This window comes from Camelus dromedarius, chromosome 5, assembly GCF_036321535.1.
Source record: "Camelus dromedarius isolate mCamDro1 chromosome 5, mCamDro1.pat, whole genome shotgun sequence".
In the NCBI taxonomy this organism is placed as follows: domain Eukaryota; kingdom Metazoa; phylum Chordata; class Mammalia; order Artiodactyla; family Camelidae; genus Camelus; species Camelus dromedarius.
The window spans coordinates 19,424,285-19,443,213 of NC_087440.1; the positions used below are offsets into that span (position 1 = coordinate 19,424,285).

The following is an 18,929-nucleotide window of genomic DNA, read 5'->3' on the forward strand; positions in this document are numbered from 1 at the left end:
TGCTTTCTTATTTCTTAGTCTTACCAAAGTTTTGTCATTTTTATTAGCCTTTCAGACACTTCTGACACTGTTGATACTCTCATACATTTCTTTTCTGTATCATTCATTTCTGCTCTTATAATTTCCTACTTTTCTAGCTTTCAATTGCTGTACTTTTTTTCATTTCTTGAAAGAGATGGCTTATTTTCATCCTTTGTTTTTCTAATATGTGCATATAAGGCTGTAAATTTTCTTTAAACTGTGTGCCAGTTAAAGATGTCACTTTTTCTGTTACCATTCAATTCAAAATATGTTCAGATTTCCAACTGAGTTTTTTGATTTATGGATTATTTAAAATATTTTTTAAATTTCCAAATTCATGTGATTATTTAGTTGTCTTGTTTTTATTGATTTCTTGTTTAAATGTATTAATATCAAAGAATATGGATTGTGTGATTATAATCCTTTAAAATTTGTTGAAATTTTCTTTATGACTGAAGTATGTGATCAGTGTTCCATGTGTGTTTGTAAAGAATGTCCTGCAGCTGTTGGATATTCTTGTTTGCCTGGTATGGTGTTCTACATATGTTCATTGAGTCAAGTTTGTTAATCATATTGTCTTATTCTATCCATTACTGAGAGAGGCATGGTAAAAACCTGCTTTATTTGTGGGTTTTTCAATTCCTTCTTGTTAATTTTTTATTTATGTATACTGAAATTATGTTGTTAGGTACATGCAAATGTACACTTGTTTTTCTAGTTGATTGAACAATTAAGCACTTGAATATGAAAGGCAAAACTTTAAAACATAGAATAGAACACAGGAGAATATCTCTGGCCTCTGAGAAAGATTTTTTGGAAATAGTAGGAGAAGATATTTTGCAGTGCAAATAACCAACAAAGAATTGGTATCTAGAAAATATAAATAACCCTACGAATCAATAAGAGACACAATATGATGCAAAATGGGCAAACACCTATATAGGCATTTTGCAGAAGAGGAAATTTAAATGGCCAAGATACTTATAAAAAGATGCTCAACCACAGAGGTAATTAGGGAAATGCAAACTAAAACTAAGAGATACCATTATGTACTCACCTTACTGATAAAAATTGAATTGGCACTCCCACTGCTGATGGCAGTGTAAATCGGCACAATTGCTTTGATCAACAATTCATCATTACTCGAAGATGTGCATACCATATGAACCAGCACTTATTAGATATAAACCTAGAGAAACTCTTGCTCCCATTTACAGGTACACATGTACAATAATGTTTATGGCAACACTGTTGCTAATAGCAACAGCAACAGCAACAACTGAAAAAAATAGTGACTAGAAACAACTTCTTACCTATTAACAGTAGTTTGGATATTTAAATTACTGGATTTTCGTACACTGGAATATAACATAAGTTTGAATTTTTAAAAAGCCAAGGAAGACATACATGATTCCACTCATTTAAAGTTTGAAGAATAGTCATGATGAAGCCATACTTTTCAGGAATATTTATATATGTAGAATGGAAAAAACTGAACAGTACATTTGTTAGAAAGATACATCCATGAATTATTTGCAAAAAGGAAAAAACCGAATATACAAAATGTAGAAGAGTGATTACCTCAGGGCTGGGAGAGGTAGTAGGAGGCCTTCAAATGTTTTGATTCTGTTCTATTTCCAAAGCTAGACGGTCAATTAGTGAATTTTTGTGTGTGTTATTATCTAAACCTTACATATGCATTACATACACTCTTCTGTATGTATTTTACAAGGCTTTCTCCTTTGAGGTTCTCACCTCAGTGAATTCCAATACACAAATGGGGCCTCTTTATCTTCTACTTCATACAAGGATTTCTGTTGTTGTTGTCACTATTTGCCTCATCTCCTGTGGTCTGAGAGAAAATAGTATATGAGATAGCCCTGATCACGCTTCTTAGTGAATACTATTCAGAGCCTATTTCTAGCAGGAAAGTCCCATACTGGTGTTTTATAATTCATACTCATTAGAAGGATTCCTGCCTTTAATTATAATCTAAGTTCTAAGTAGACGGATTGTTCAAATCATTTGATATAGAATAACCAATTATCTGGGAAAACTGTGAGGAAATAAACTTGTGTCATCTATGTTAAAATAAATGCTGGAGAGCTAAGGTAGTATGTCAGAGAAAGTATTAAGGTGGACTCCTACAGATAGTGGAAAATATGTACACACTTGTGGCCTGTCCTAATTCCCCTGGTGATCTGAATAAAACATTCGTTTTTTTCCTTTTCCTTTTTTAAAAAAACAATTTTATTGTGGTACAATTTGCATCTCATAAAATTTTCCCATTATAAGTTTAGAGTTCACTCATTTCTGTTACATTCATATGCTATGCAACCATCACCACAAAACATCATTTTTAAGAAGTATATTTTCCAAATTTATATTCATTCCTACTCATCTCTCACTGTGTCTAACTTAATCACATCTTTTCCTTAGAATTTTCTCTTCCTGTTCTGGTGAATATTGACCTCCTCTTTCTGTGATCTCTACAGCACTTGTCTGTCCCCAAGGACAGACTTTAGATATCATTTATCTAGAACTCTGTATGACTTAACTAGGTCCTCTTCTTCTATCCCCCAAACTCTTTATCATATTACTTAAAATTCTGTACTACAGTGCCTAAAACCCTACCATTACAAGTATTTACTTATTTAATATGAACTAGTTATATACATAATTCAAGATAAAATGTTATTAGCTAGTAAGTACTATTGTGTTGGTGTTAAATTCTGAATTTGATCATTTAATTCTGTGATTATGTAAAAGAATACCTTGGTTCTTAGAAGATGCTTGCTGATGTATTTGGGAATAAGAATTATAATGCCTGCAACTTAATCTCAAGCAGTTCAGCAAAAATAACATTAGTAATAATTATACACACACACACAAAATCATATGGGGTGGATGTGGGGAGAGAGACTAAGAAAATGTGACAAAATTTTAATAATTGGTAATCTAGGTAGAGAGTATATGGGAGTTTATCATACAAATATGCAATTTTTCTCTAAGTTTAATTTTTTTAAGATTAAAAAAAGAGAAATCATGCTCCTTTAGTTCGGTGGTTCTCTGCCCTAGCCACACATTAGAGAGTTTTTAGAAACTGCAAATGTCTGAGCCCCACTTGCTAGAAATTCTTATTTAATTGATTTTAGGTGATTTGAATTTATTTTAAATCTCTTGAGATGAACAATTTTTTCTTTTTATACTTGTTTTATATCCTTCACATCATTTAACAAGGTTCCAGGCACAAAACAGGTCCTCATTACACTCTGCTTGAAGTGAATTAATTTTTTTAAGGGTTTTCTTAAATATAGCCATAACATATTGTGACTATTTACCTATCAGTAGCTATAAATGTATGTATATTGTATATGCCAACACTACATGACTATTACCTGTAGTGTGTACATTGCTTCTCATTATGACAGATAGGATAGGGGGCTTTTACCCTGCCAAAAGTGCTGTGCTAGTTGTAATTTAGAGGGCCATACTGCAGGTCCTAAATACCACCCCCTTCCCCCAAAAAACCTGTCAGATATAGAGAATAAAGCCCAGATATATGGGACTTCCAAGGAAAGGAAATAGGGATGGTTCATCAAGGGGTACTGCTGAGATCAATAATCCTAAGAACTTGAGACTTAGAAGGAACAAGTTGGAGGATGAGTATATTGGAGAGGATAAGATGAAATATACTGATATTTAAATTACAGGCAGGAATGATTTAAAGGACATAGTCAAAAGTGGATAAAATACATAAATGTATTTGAATACAGAAAAGCAAGTGCCCCATAGATAGGTAAAGCAAGAAAAAGGGACTGAGAAAGAGTCAGAGATTTACTGGACTAAAAAGTATCTTGAGAGAATTCAAGATAAAATTGTAAACAAGCCTAGACCATTTCCTATGTTGTTCTTTAAATCTCTGGAACAGTTTTTTAAAATTACAGTAACAAGTTACAGAAAAGAAATGTGTTACAAAATTTATATTAAAGATAATTAAATAGGAAGATGAATACATATCTAAAAATTAATCTATTTAGAGTCACTATGCTGGAGAATAAAGACAGGATGATAGAATTTCTGAACATGTTTGAAAAGGATTCGTGAGCATCGAAAATTCAAGTTACATTTTGCTCCAGTAGCAATGGAATGATGGTCACACTCATGAGAGTGGCCCTTGTGTCATAGTAGACCCCAGCAAATTAGAACGACATCTTGAAAAGCTCCAGTGAAATCCACTTGGAACTCTGAGAATGGAATTCAATTCGTGAATCTTCTTTTCATCATTCGAGAGTTCCCCATAAATTGGAAAGAGAAATCAGTGAGACTGGTAAACTATTTCAATGCCTCTTTAATAATGCTCTGAATTTATACAATAGTATGACAGATTACTGTGGATGTAAGATACGCAATGGTTCTTTATTCTCTCCACCGTCATTAAGGCAAGGACAGAAGTAGGGATAAAGTTTCTCCATGAAAATGTTGCTGAAAGTGTAAATGTGGGTCATAGTTTTCGCATTGTAGAAGGACACTTGCCCTCCCTCATAATCCAGGTATATGCCCACCTTGTTGAGGTTGTTAGTCAGTTTCAGACTGCAAGAAGGCAAATCTAGAGCCTTTAGATCAGTTTGGTTCCTCAGTCTTAAAAGCCAGAATCCTTGCTCAGGAGTTAGAGGACAGCTGCCTTTCCGGATTATGGATTCTCGGACGACTCCAACTGTCCATTTTGTCTTCTTTGCTACTTCTACTTCCCAGTACCACTTTCCAGATGTGAAGCCTTTTGAGCCCAGCACAGCCACACTTGAGTCAAACCTCTCTGGATCATCGGGCATTACCTGCTTAATGTCACCATGCCATACACTGGTTCGGCTTTTGGAGAGCACCAGATTTGGGTGAGCAGTTTTAGGGTCCAGGGTTAAAGGAGATAGTCCTGGTAAGAAAATAAGAGAAAGCAGGGCGTAGGGTAAAAGGAGTGAATGTTGGTTCCCATAGACAGTATTTACATAGACACCAGTGCTTTATCTCCCCATATACATATACTCTTAGGCAGGGAATTACTTTTATACTTTTTATTGTTTTGATATCCATGTGATTATATTCTAGACATTTTTATATTTGTGGTAAAAATCAGACTGTACTCTAAAGCAATTTATGCTCTAATAAAAAATACAAATAACATAAATCTGTACTCGTAAATATAAGAAAATACAAATGTTGAAAGGGTAAAGATTAGGTAAGTGTGTCCTAGGAAAGCTTTATAAGGACGATAAGTATGTCAGTTTTGATGCAACATCTATGAGATGTATCAATATGTTTTGGGTAAACAGAGACAGAAAAAGGAATGGGTTAAAAACAGTAGCTTGCATGTCTTTCAACTTCCTAAACATGTAAGGGGGAAGAGTGGTAGCTGAGGGGCCTCATTGTGCTCTGGAAGCAGGAATGATGCCAGGATATTCTCCTGTCACTGATGGCATGTAAGTGTGGTGGGTCACGCAGCTGCACAGCCCTCCCCTGGCCAACCTTCAGCATGCTGTGTTCCTAGCCTCTCCCCTCTCTGGGGCCTCTCACATCTCCCAGGCCCATATGTCCTGCTTTCCTTCCCTTCTCCCTTCTCCCTTCCTCCTTCGCTCCTTCCCTCTCTCTTTCCTCCTTTCCTTCCTGATGACTGGTTCTTTCAGTGTTGGCACCCTTCTGTCTCTAGGTATCTTCCCCCAGTGCACTTACCAAAACTCATTTTGTCAGTGACCACTTACAGACTGATGAAGCTCAACCATGATGATCCCAGGGCTCTTTCCTGAACTCTCCAGACCTGTTTTCCCAACTACATTGTATGCATTCACCCTGTGATTCCATGAGCATTGCAATCTCAATGTGATGAAAATTTCATTACCCCACCACCACAGTTTATATTTGGTTTAACAGACAATGGGACTTTTAAGGCCTGAAATGATTAATGCCACTGATAATCACAGTGTGGTTCACAAACTGTGTAATTAGAAGTCTGGGACAAGATAGTACAAAAATTGAAAGGAAGCTCTTTCATAGATATCTGACAGAGTAATTTATGTCAGTTGATTTGATTAAAAGACTGGGCTTATACTTTTTAATCTTTAATTTTTAAATTCCACTTTTTTGAGTAATTAATTTATATTGTCTTTTATAAATGTGTCAGTCCATGGCAGGTTGAGATTTTAAAAACTATTCCTTCATAATTTGACAAGTATTGATTTAGACAAATCAATGGGCAGCAGTATAAAGAAGAATTTCTAAATGAAGAGAGGTTGAAAGCATACCAGCAAGAAGGTGACACAAATTCTGGTGTGAGATAATAGAACCTTGGCACAAATTTTGATGAAGGAAAGACAAAAACTATGTATGTTCACATCATGGACACAGATAAGATATATGAATACTTCTGTTGTTAATGGATTTATTTATCCTTGGAAGCAAGATCAGTCCAATCCATCTCTCTCTTCTCAGAAAAGCCTGAGTCTTTTCCATAATCCCAAGGATTTTTTCATTCCCACAGAGGACTTTGAAGAATCCTGAAATTTTCCCATATAGGCTGAATCTTATCTCTTACACAAATCCTCATCCACCTTGGGTTGTTACTCTTTCCAATGTGAGAACTAGAATTTTTTTAGAGGTATCATAAGGAAGTCCTGCTAACCTTTTTAGAACCCCAGTCTGCTCTCATCACCAAGTTTCTGACACCTCCAGGTAGCTGAGCTGGTCCTGGCTCTGAAGATTTCTAGGAGTCAGCTTTGCATCCTCTCTTTTCTTCTTATGCCATATTCAGTCGAACAGTAAGTTCTGTCAAATCCACCTTTAAAATATATTCTGAGCCTACTCAGAATGTAGAGACAGATAACTTCCAAAATACCATTGGCTTGGAACTACTGCAATAGCTTTTTAACTGTTCTGTTTCCACTCTTGCCTGCCTGCAACCTTTTCTGTCCATAACAGAAATGAGATCATCTAGTTTTCCTACTCAGAATACTCATATTTCTCCCATCACCTAGATAAAATCCATAAAATCCAGATTCCTTACAGAGGAAATGAGACCTACATGATTTACCCGCCTCTCTGACCTCATCTCCCATGACTCACCCCCTCGTTTTTTTTGATCTAAACACTTTTGCCTTTTGGCTGTTCCTTGAACATACGAAGTTCATTCCTATTTCAGGGACTTTATAGTTTTTTTCCTTGTCCCCATATGATTCACTCCTTTACATTATTCAGGCCTTTGTTCAGGCAGGTTCAATAAAATATTAATGATAGAATTTAGGTAGGTATAGGAGTACTCATTGTAAAATTATTTAAACTTTTCATTATGTTTAGAAATTTCCAAATAAAATGTAGTGGGAGGGGAGTTGTCTCCTCAGAGAGTTTTTCTCTGGCTATTCTATCTAAAATAGCATGTTCATCTATCACTGTTTGCACTCTTATCCGCTTTATCTTCTCTTATGAATAATTATTTATTGAGTATACCATGTTTCATTTTCTTCACAATGGTTATCACTTTGTGAAATTATTTTCTTGTTCATTGTCTGTCTCTTCCATGCGAATGTAATCTCTGGAAGGGCAGGAACTTTATCTGTTTTGTTTCCCCATATATCTTCAAAATTTGGACTGTTCCTAGGTGTTCACGTAAGTATTTGTTAAACAAATAAATGAACTTGAATTAGAGTTCAATTTGAAAACTTGACACCAGCTAATTTCATCATGCCTCATATTCCTGTTATCCTTGGCCGATGCCCAGAATGTAGACCCCTCTAATGATTTATTCTGTGCTGTACTCTTATCCCATTATTCTGTTCTTTACTTCTTCTGCCTTCACCCATCCTCGCACTGTTCCCGTCCAACCCTTTCCACTCTGCCCTTTGGAACTACCTCCCTAATGAACTCTCCTGCATCCTCAGTTTACAGAATTCTTCGATTACTTCCTTAATTTAACATAAACCCAGCTGGTTCTTCCAAAAAACAAACTTTAAAAAAAGCCTCCAACAATTCATAGGACTATTCATTTTCTAAATTCAGATGCCAGAGATTCAGTAACCACCACTGCCGCTTCCAGATCTATACTCTATTCCTCATCCTCATGTAAAAGAAATCACTCTTCATCTGAGGCTCTTGTCATTCCATTTCATATTACCCTCTATCTCTATTCAATGCTGTTATGTACAACTTCCCGATTACACCCCTGCACTTTGGGTTAACCTTACTCCTGTACCTCTAATGTAGCCCATTATCTCCAGTCATCTTACTTACTTTCTTTTGGATATAGCTACTCTTCCATTCTTGCAGGTCCTTGACTTTACTACTAGTGACTTTGACATTTCAGCTGTCCATTTCAATGACCATATTCTGGATCTCATAGCCATCAAGAGCTATTCATTCTCTAATATCTTCAACTCAGATATGCCATACTCTTTATTTTTTGAGCTTTCTCACTTTCATCTCCCCCTATAACCATTACTTGACTTTGTTAACATCTCTAGTACCTGATTTCTCTTTATTATCCTAATCTATCTGCTTCTTGGCTTAAAATCCTTCCCTAAACAGTTTAACATTGACAGTTTTGTTGCCAATAACCTTAACCTTTTATCCTCTTATGTTTCTATCCTTGTAGCGTCTGCCATGCAACTCTCCAACCTTGGTCTATTCAGCTATTCAAATTAACATCCCAATTCCTGGCCACTGCTTGGGGGGAAAAAATCACAAAATTGTGCATACAGAAACCACTATAAATTCATTATTTCCACTCTATGCTTGACCATCAGCACTGCCCAGAACTCCTCTATTTTCCAAATCAAATCCTCTCCAGTTCCTTACAACAGCAATTTCAAACCTTCAGCTCCTCAAATCTCTATTCCACCACTTACCTCCTCACTCCCAGGCAGAAGACTTCATCTGCTATTTCACAGAGAAACTACAGTACATCTTATAGGAATCCCTCCATTCTTCCCATTCATACTGCAAACCCCATTTGATAAAATTGCCTCTACCATCTTTATCTCCTCTCCATTTTCAGAGGAAACTGAGGAAAGTCAATACCTTTCTTTGTTGTAGATCTCACTCTTTACTACTTCCACCATTTTTTCCCTTTCTTACACTGTTGATTTCTGCCTTTCTACAGGCTGCTTCCCTTCCATATGTTTTTAAAAGTCCTCTTTTGTCTCTGCTTCCACACATACATCTTCCCTTCTTAGTGAAAGTTCTCAAATGGATGATCTACTCACTTCACCACTGCCTCATTCCAAATTACTACAGAACCCTTATACAGAATAATTTCTACTCATTCCACTCTTGAAATTGCCCTTGTGAAAGTCACCAATTTTTGTTAAAAACATCTTTTTTCCAGTCATTTTCTAAATTGATCTTCGCATTTGACATGAACGACTACTCCTTTCTCCTTGACACTCTCTTTCCTTAGATACCATGTCAACTTCATTTCCTGGTTTTCCTCTTATTTCTCTTGCCAGAATTCCTCAAGCCCTTTTGGGGTTTCATTGCCCTTTATCTGTTGGCATTCTTTATAACATGCTCTCTACTTGACTGTATGTTCTCACTTTCCTTAGGAAATCCCATTTACATCAATAGCTTCAGCTACCCCCACTTTATACTGATTATTCCAGTCCTGACCTCTCCCCTAAGCTCCAGTTAGAATAATCACCCATTTGAATATAGTCACTTAGTTGTCCTGTAGGTCAGCACAACATGACCAAAACTGAACTAATTCATCAACCCCCTCCAAAATCTGCATCTCCTATATTTCCATCCTTGACATCACCTTTCTCCATCCCTTACTCTCAGTTACTGTCCTGTACATTTCAGCTCCTGGAATTCTGTCTCTGGAATCTATTCTTCATTTTTCTTTCTCATTCTTTTCACCTAGAGGGTTGCTACAGACTCTAACTTGGTCTTCTAGCCTCTCCTGTAGAGCAGAAACTATGTCTTTTATTTCTATATCCTTGGAGTCCTACTTAATGCTTAGTATGTAGTAGGCACTTTATAAGAGTATGTTGAATGAATGAGTGAACTTTCATGATATTTTACTGATACACACAAAACTAAAGGAAATATGTTAAAATTATTTTAGTTTAAATGATTCCATACACTGGAATTGGTAAGACTACAATCAGCAGGCCTGTTTTGTATAAAGTTTGATTGGAATACATGAATGGCCATTCGTTTACATATTATTTAGAGTTGCTCTTTCACTGGAATGGCAAAGTTAAATAGATTCAGCAAAAACCAAACAGCTCACAAAGCTTAAAGTATTTACTATCTGACCCTTTACAGAAAAAGTACCAGCCCCTGCACTAAGGCAACAGCCTCATTTGTAAGGCAGGAAATGAGAAAATATTAACCTACACAATAAGTAGAGGCCTAGAAATAAGAAGTATGAATTATATTTTACCAAGGTTTGACCACAGTTACATTATAAATACAATAGCCATATATTAAATAAATTCCATTTGATTTTTTTAGATGTAAAGTTACAGCAAAAATAAAGAAAAAGTCAGATTGCTAGAAGTGAAGTTTGATTTTACAGGGCAGAGTGTACAGGAAGAAAACTATTGTGATCCTGAGACAGCTAGAATTTGCACAATAGAGTAACAGAGGAGGGAGCTACACAGAGACTTCCAAACATCTACAAACAGGTTCTCTCAAGTCTGTGACTGAGTATTGCCACATGCGTGCAGTGAAACCTGTTAAGACCAGAGAAAGCAGTAAACTGAACCATTTCTAGAGCTCACACAAAACTGGGAATAGTTTTCAATCCTGCCAGTCAGAATGGGAAAATGTTACAGTATGTGGAACATCAGACAGAGTACTCAGAAGGGTAATACCTTCAAAAATGGGCAAAGTTAGCCTTAGTTTAAAGGCTGCTTTTGAACCACTCTAACAAAGCTTAAAGGCTTAACAAAACTTAAACTGTCAAAAGGAACAAAGTTATTTCAAATAACTTCACTAAATGCCAAATTAAGTCTATAGAGCTTAAAGGATTACAACAAAATTCAGCAAATAACAATGTAAAATTGATCATGTTTGACATCCAATAAAAATTCACCATCCAGAAGACTCAGATCTCCCATGCAGAATTCCAAATAATTTTTGAGATGTACTCCACCCTTAAGGAGAAGCGAGCATAATTACCCACTCCTTAAGTGTGGACTGCACATAGTAACTTTCTAAAAACAATTTTTTGAGGGGAGGTAATTAGGTTTATGTATTTGTTTTAATAAAGGTACTAGGGATTGAACCTAAGACCTCGTGCATGCTAAGCAGGCACCCTACCACTGAGCTGTGCCTTCCCCTCTCCCCCCACAGGTAGTAACTTGCTTCCAAAGTATACAGTATGGAAAAGGGAGGGTGGGAGAGAGCAGCTTTACTGTGAAGAAACCTGACAAACACTACTTCAGTTAGGTAATTAAAGTGAATATCAACGGTCATAAATCATGTTGACAGTATGTATGCTTGATATAATGTGATGAAAATGGCACTTTAACCCTGTAGTCTTCCAATAACTCAGAACCTTCGTCTTATCATGAGGAAAATATCAGACAAATTGCAGTAATATAGCATCCTACCAAATATAGGAGACCTGTACTCTTCAAATGTGTCAAAGTCATCAAAAAACAAGGAAAGTCTGAGAAATTGTCACAGCCAGGAAGAGCTTAAAGAAACATGACAACTAAATGTAATGTGGTACCTTAGATGGGATCCTGGAACAGAAAAATAACATTAGGTAAAAACTAAGGAAATCTAAAGAAACTATGTACTTTAGTTAATAATAGTGTATTAGTATTGGTTCATTAACTATAAAAAATGTATCACACTAAATGTAAAATATTCATTATACAAACCAGAGAAGTAGATCAGTGTATGTCAGGGGCTGAGAAGGGAAGGAAATGACTGACTGCAAAGGGGTGTACAGGAACATTTTGGGATGACAGAAATTTTCTATATCTTGATTTTAAAGATGTTTAAATAAGTGTATATGTTTGTCAGATTCATCAAATTGTACGTTAAAGTTGGTGAATTTTATTATGTTAATTATACCTCAGTAAACTGATTTTTTTCAATGTCAATTATCTGGAAGAATTAAAAGGATAGACTTGTGATTTTCATTAAATCAGTAACTACAAACAATAATACTGAGTCTATAGGAAGTCTATAAAAAGCTTTAACTAGAGCTTTATTTCTGTAATGATTTTTATTTAGAATTTTATTTTATGTTCTTGAAATGCCATTTGTGTTTTTTTGTCCTGCTCAGTCTTTTGGTATCTGCAGGATGACAAAAGCTTAGTGTTCTTATTAGGCACATCTAGTGAAATTATTGGTTTTCCTTTTGAAGCACTTAAGATCTCTAAACAATCTCCTAAGATGTTATACTCTGTTATGAACACCAAGCACAAGAGGAACTATAAAGACCCTATTATATGCAAAAAGTATGTATAGTAACCTCTTCCTCCAGGGCGAGAAAGCTCCAGGGCCTTATCTGTTTCAGAAAAAACAGGTTAAAGTATTGGTTGCCACATTTGATAGAATAATCAAACAAAATCATAGGCCAAGAAGTAATTCTGACATCAGATTCTGTTTACCAGTACAATGTTGTAAATTCATAGGTCACAGTACAAGAAGAAATTTAGTCATACCAACTAGCCTTATTTTGGCTAAACTTCACTCCTCCTCCTGTCTACAGTACTAATTAGGTCCACAGAAGAGGTCCCACAGATGAAACATAAATTAGGAGCCCCAGGAGCCAATAGCTATTACCCACTAGTACCTGGAGAGAGAGTAGGCTGCATTTGCCTCCATATCATGTACTGGATGGGACCTTTGTACAGGCCTAGGTTCAGCTTTCTGGAGATAAGCTCTCTAGATGTCAGCACCTTCATTCCTTGCTCCAAGCTGCAGGAGACATAAACCGTTTATTCTTAGACATTCTCCAAGGACTAAAGGAAGGGTATTAATACCACAGGGAAACACTTACCTATCCAAGAGAGATGTTATGTCCTAGAAGAGGAAAGGAGAAATAGAAAGGTTAGATGCCTGTTCATCAGCTCCAGAAATTTCTCTGGTGATACTGGCCATCACCAGAATTTGATTGTCAATACTGCGATCGTGTGAAGATAGTCCCCATCCCATCACCACCAACTCCTCTCTCTCATCCTCCATATGCCTTTTCTTATCTGTATCCTTCATCTATCCCAGGATAAACTGGCTTATTTTGCTGATTTTCTAGAGTTCTCTTTTACAGGGAACAAGAAAGAAATTAAGGTTAAGTTATTTTTTACCTCTACTGCCACATAGTAGCAGGAGAAAAACACAATAGGTTTTCCAGCCTCAAGGCCATGTTTCCTTACTCTGGCAAATTAAGCTTCTGAGTGCTGAGGAGGTAACCAATACTACTTTAGAGGTAAAGCGTCAGATGGCAAAGATTGGCAAACAGCTTTTCAAACAGGTCAATTTGTGATTGCTGAAAGCCAGGAAAGATACAACTTAGGCAGCAACATTCTTATTTTTGAGAAATAAAGCTTCAGGTTTCTTTATGGAGAAATATTAAAACATACTAATTTTAATGGCATTTTATCTTCTTTCCTAGGAGTGTGAAAGTAAAGCTTTCAACTGAGTGTAAGGCAAAAGTTGCCTCCTGCTTTCCTCCCAGAGAATCTTAAAAGCACTACAGTAGGTTTTTTTTCCCCTCCTAGAGGGGAAAACCTGCTTCTACACCTTTTCCAACCCTCTTTCCCCCTCTTTTGTACCCATAATCATGTTGGTATGGAGTCTCACTTTGAGAAAGTCGAAGGAGTTCTGCTGTTCCATCCGTGCCTGGATGCTCACCAACATCTCCTTAGCTAGGAGACACTGTTCCTGAATGTGGCTCAGATTCAGCTCCATCTCCTCATTCAGTGCTTTCCCTTCTTCTCGGAGCTCATTTAAAATGTCCTTTTCTTTGCTGTGCAGGAACTGATGCAGCTTTAGAAACTCCAAGGAGATGTGTTGCTGCAGATGTAGCTTGTTTTCCTAGAAACCTCCATTATCATCACCATGGTAATTACCGAAACTAGCACTTGGGGATGGGGCCCACGCCACCAACACTCACACAACTTGGGAAATACCATAAGAGGAAAATGTATACAAATGGCTGAGTATCAACATTCAACTATATTAAAAGGAGCACTTTGGGAGACTTACTCCTTTCCCCCGGGTTAATGGTTTAGCACAAAATAATCAAAAGTCTCTAGATTCCTATTGCAATACTGAGGTGGCAAGCAGTGTCATATTAAATAAGACTGTGGGGTTAACCAAATATTTTTAAGTGAATGATAATACCCTCCTATCCAGAAGTACAAACCAGTATCTATCAGGTGATGCTGTTAGACTGGGTCCATAAAGAGGTTGGAAGAACTGTCCTTATCTAGAAATCAGAACTGGGGGAGATGCCATTCCTGCTGCCAGGATAATATAGAAGCAAGAGATGAGCAATGTCTGAAGCACTAAAATTGATAACTGCTACACTGGCAGCTCTTTTTTTAGGTGGCCTTAATATCCTCATGGCAAGCCACCTGACAACTTGGCTTCTCAGTTCCTCATCCTCATTTCTAGTGATTTTTACCTTTATTTACTCATTCTCACAGTCACACTGAGGATTTATCATTCCCAGCAATTGCACCATGTCCAAAACTTTTTATACTCATTTACTCAGGTGCCCCTGTTGCAACAATTGTTGGGTCTCATTGAATCCTCATATTCATTGACCCCTCCATTTCTGTTCATCAGCTTCTTCTGTCTTCATGTCTCCTCTTATCCATCTTGTATTCTATAGTCAGTCATTACAATTGCACTCTTAAAATTGTCTTAACTCTCTCTGTCCTCTAGATCACATATTTCTAGTTTTCCTTTTACCTATTTCACCACTATTTCTCAGTCTTATTTGTTGGCTCTGTTTCCTGTAACCAAGCTCTAAATATCGCATTACCTGATATTCTGTCCTGAGTTCTTTACCCTTCTCATTCTACACTCTCTTTCTAGGTAATAGCCTTTCCTCTCACAACTTTAAATACATACTGTTTGCTAATTATTTTTCAGCCTTGACCAACTTCTGAGCTCCAGATTCCTATATACCACTGACTGTTTAATATCTTCACTCACCTCTCACATCTAACCAATCACCACATGCAGGTAATTTTTATCTCCAAAGCATATACTTAAGCTGTTTATTTCTATCTCCACTGCCTCTCTAGTCCAAGCTATCATCATTTTCTGGGATCACAGCAGTAGCCCTCTTCTAACCATGATCCTTGTCATTGTCTCTCTCCAGTCCCTTCTCCACACAGCCACCAGACTAATATTTTCAAAATGAGATGAAGCTATGTTCTGTTTAAATCCTTTAATGGCTTTTCATTATTCACAGGATGAAGTTCAAAATTCCTAACATTATCTACAAGGGCCTACATGATTGGCCCCATATCTGCCTCTTCCAGTCTCATCTTGCCTACCGTGATCCAGCTTAACTGGCCTTCTCTCTGTTTAATATAGCAACTAACTTCCCATCTCAGGACATTTCCATATGCCCTTTCCTCTGCATAGAACATCTCCAGGCCATTTCTTTCATACTCCCCTCACTCAGTTCACCTGGCTAGGGATAATATTTATCCTTTCAATTCTCAGTTTGTAATTCTTCTAGATTAGGTTCTCCATTTATATGCTCTCATACACCTTGTATTTTCATTTATAGTAGTTATCACAGTTGTCATTTTTATTGTTCTTGGTGGGATCATTTCATTAAGATCTATCTCCTGTCATAGTGGGAGTATAGTGTCTAGTATAATGCCTGACCCACTCAGTATTTGTTGAATGAATGAATGTTGACTGTAATAGCTGAACTAGGAACTCTTATAGGAATAAGATTCTCTCGAGACATCATTATTTCCATCTATCCTTCTTTCTCTCACTGTACATATTTCTTCTTTATGCCAAATACCAAAGACTCTCCTCCACAGAATAATTAATGAAGAAACAGAACTCCCAACTTATCTCCCAACCCAGGAACTGATTTGCCAAGTCTCTAACCATTAATGTTGTTCTAGAGCTCCTGTGAAGTTGAAAGTGTAAGCAGTAGTTTTATTTAGTTTTGGAGAAGTTAGGAAATATCAAATCAGACGAGAAAAGCCAGCAATCTGAGAGAACTTGGTTCAGAGATACCTGGTTTTAAGCCCAAAGAAAAGAAAGATATTCCTTTGGACAGAGCCATCTTTAGTGGATTTTTAAAAATAAATTCCTATTTTGCCGTAGATATTGGGAAAGATCAGACAGATCACAAACCCTACAACAATCATCTAGGGACTAAATCATCAAAAGGATCAGCATATTTAGTGGAAAAGTCAGTCTGCTCTCTTTGTTGATCAACTATTTGGAACCTACTCCACTGCCATATTTTTTCACCCTGCAGTGTCTGTTTTCTACATCTATAGCCCAGATGCCATTTAGTATGTGGGAAAGTACCTATAGAACATAGCTGAAGTTATAAGGAATGTATATTCCAGTTCTATCTCATAACCCTTGTACCCTGCTCCTCACCTTGTAAGCAGCAATAGCATCTTTCTGCATGTTCCTCAGGGACTGAAGCTCCTTCAGGGTTGCCTCCAGTTGACCCTGATGGATGGTAAGCTCCTCCTGGGAATACCACATAGAATTAACCCACACTGACTTGGGAGATGAAGGGCCATGAGGGACATCTCCCCTAAAGCCCCAGGATGGCAGAGAAAAAAAAGCGAGCTCTTGCTGTGGAAGTCTCCTTTCCCCTTTATTGTAGTTCCTGCCTTTTCCAAGAATTGTGAAGAAGCTTACAAGCAGCAGGAAAACTTAGTTTTATCCTCTTATCAGCTAACTACAGGGGTTTGAGGAAGGTAACAGAACTCTATACATTTTCTACTATAGTTATGCTGTTCCCACTATCTATACTTTTACTTACATTGTTCTCACTTAAAACACTCGTTTCTTCCTTCTCCCTATCCAAATTCAAATGATTTCCCAGTTTAAGCTTTATTTCACCATGTATCCCCTAACTATTTCAGTTTTCTCTAATCTCTGAAATTCTATGTATTTGTGAATTACAAATGTGACAAAAATTTAGCTCTCAATAGTAGATTATCTTATATCGTTTCTGTTGTTTGATTCATTTTAAATCTGAGTAAATTTTAAGACTTTTATAACAAAAGCAATATCTTACGTGTCCATATTCTGTATAGTATCTAGGCTGTCATGGCAGGGTTTAGGTAAATATTTGATTGATTGAGGGAGTAGGCCAGAGCTCCTTTATTGCTTTCCTGTAATCAGCAACTCTAGAGAAAGAACTTTGGAAGATATGTTGTATTTTCTGAGCACTCTGAGCTTTCTAAGGAGAGAAGAAACCCTGCAAAATATTTCTCCCAGCTTTCCTAAGGAATTGCTTAAGGCCCAGAGCTCACCCACCGTGAAGAAACGGACAGCATCAGAGATCTGCAGGAACTCATTAGACTGTCCCACAGACAACCGAGCATCTTTGCATTGAAAGCATATCAGTTTCCCATCTGGCTTACTGAACAGTTTCAGGTTCTCTCCATGCTCTGGGCACTGTGGATGGCCCTTGAGTAAGGGTAGCTTCTTAATCTTCTCTACTAGCTTCTCAAGAACAAGGTTAAATGTACAGCTGCTATATTGACACAGCATCTTACACTCAGGACAGAATGTTTCTTCTGCTTGCTGCTTCCAAAAGTTTTGGATACAAGCCTGGCAGAAGTTGTGGCCACAGCTTAGCATCAGTGGATCACGGAACCAGTCATTACACAGTGGGCAGTGTAGCTCCATGGTAATATCTTGTATCTGCACTTTAGAGGGTATCTGGGTGATGAAATCATTCACTTCACCGTAGTTGTCTGAGTCAATGTTGGAGGAAGGGTTGGAAGATACCTTTGGAAAAGAACAGCTAAAATGAGTCTCTTTCTTGTTGCTCATTTCAGCATTCCAGGATAGTGTGATCTATTCCTAAAGGAGCTGAGAATTGGTGCAACCAAAGTAAAAGCCCCATAATCTCTTCTTTGAAAGTAATCAATAAGTTCAGTGTTATCTAACATCATGGTTTATTACTACTCTCAACACTATTAAACTTTAACAGAAAATAAAAGCAGAATAAGAAAGTGTGCTCAACCAAAGAAGTGTATTTTGTTGTATGCCACTTCTTCCATTCACTTTCTCCATATATCAGTTGAAAGGTGTACTTTCAACTTCTGTTCTATTAGTTATTACCTTTTTCTTTCGTTTTCTGGAAGTCATGTGCAAAGAATTGGAAAATTAGTCAGATTCCTCAGTCAGTGGCATAATATCATCAACTGTAATATCTTCCATGCCCTTCACCCCTTCTTTTTTAAAAAACACATTACAGAAGTAACATTTATTCAGAAAAATGCAGGATCATGAGTGTACAGATCAACAACTTTTCATAAAATGAACACATCTGTGTAATCATTGCCCTGGTCAAGAAACAAAAACTTCTCGCATCCTCGAAGCACCCCCATATGCCTGCTTCAAGTCACTATCCCTCATCAAGATTGACCCCATCCTGACTTCCAACACTACACATTAGTTTTGCCTGTTTTTGAATTTTATATAAATGCAGCCATGTAATATATACTCCTTTTGTTTCTGGCTTCTTTTGTCAACATTATATTTTTGAGATTTATCCATATTGTTCTACGTAATTGTGGTCCATTCATCCTCATTGCTGTACAGCATCTATTGTGTAGGAATACCATAATTTATTTTCTCCATTCTACTATTGATAGACTTTTGAGTAGTTACTAGTTTAGAGCTGTTATAAATAGTGTTGCTAAGAACATTCCTGCTAATGTTTTTGG

General features: G+C 36.9%; 1 protein-coding gene across 3 annotated transcripts in view; it reads right to left on the reverse strand.

Annotated features, from left to right (window-relative positions):
* Positions 1 to 4,354: 4,354 nt before the first annotated feature.
* Positions 4,355 to 18,929, reverse strand: part of TRIM69 (tripartite motif containing 69) — a 48,860-nt gene continuing 34,285 nt past the window's right edge. The window contains exons 2-7 of one of the 3 annotated variants that reach the window (XM_010994987.3): positions 17,509 to 17,985; positions 16,615 to 16,710; positions 13,825 to 14,058; positions 13,025 to 13,047; positions 12,818 to 12,942; positions 4,355 to 4,951 (exon numbers count right to left, since the gene is read on the reverse strand). In XM_010994987.3, coding sequence (XP_010993289.2) covers positions 4,410 to 4,951; positions 12,818 to 12,942; positions 13,025 to 13,047; positions 13,825 to 14,058; positions 16,615 to 16,710; positions 17,509 to 17,883 — 1,395 coding nt within the window. In that variant the 5' untranslated portion in view covers positions 17,884 to 17,985 and the 3' untranslated portion in view covers positions 4,355 to 4,409. Of the gene's footprint in view, positions 4,952 to 12,817; positions 12,943 to 13,024; positions 13,048 to 13,824; positions 14,059 to 16,614; positions 16,711 to 17,508; positions 17,986 to 18,929 lie in introns of those variants that run through there. The other 2 variants (XM_064485641.1, XM_064485642.1) reach the window with 2 other exon arrangements.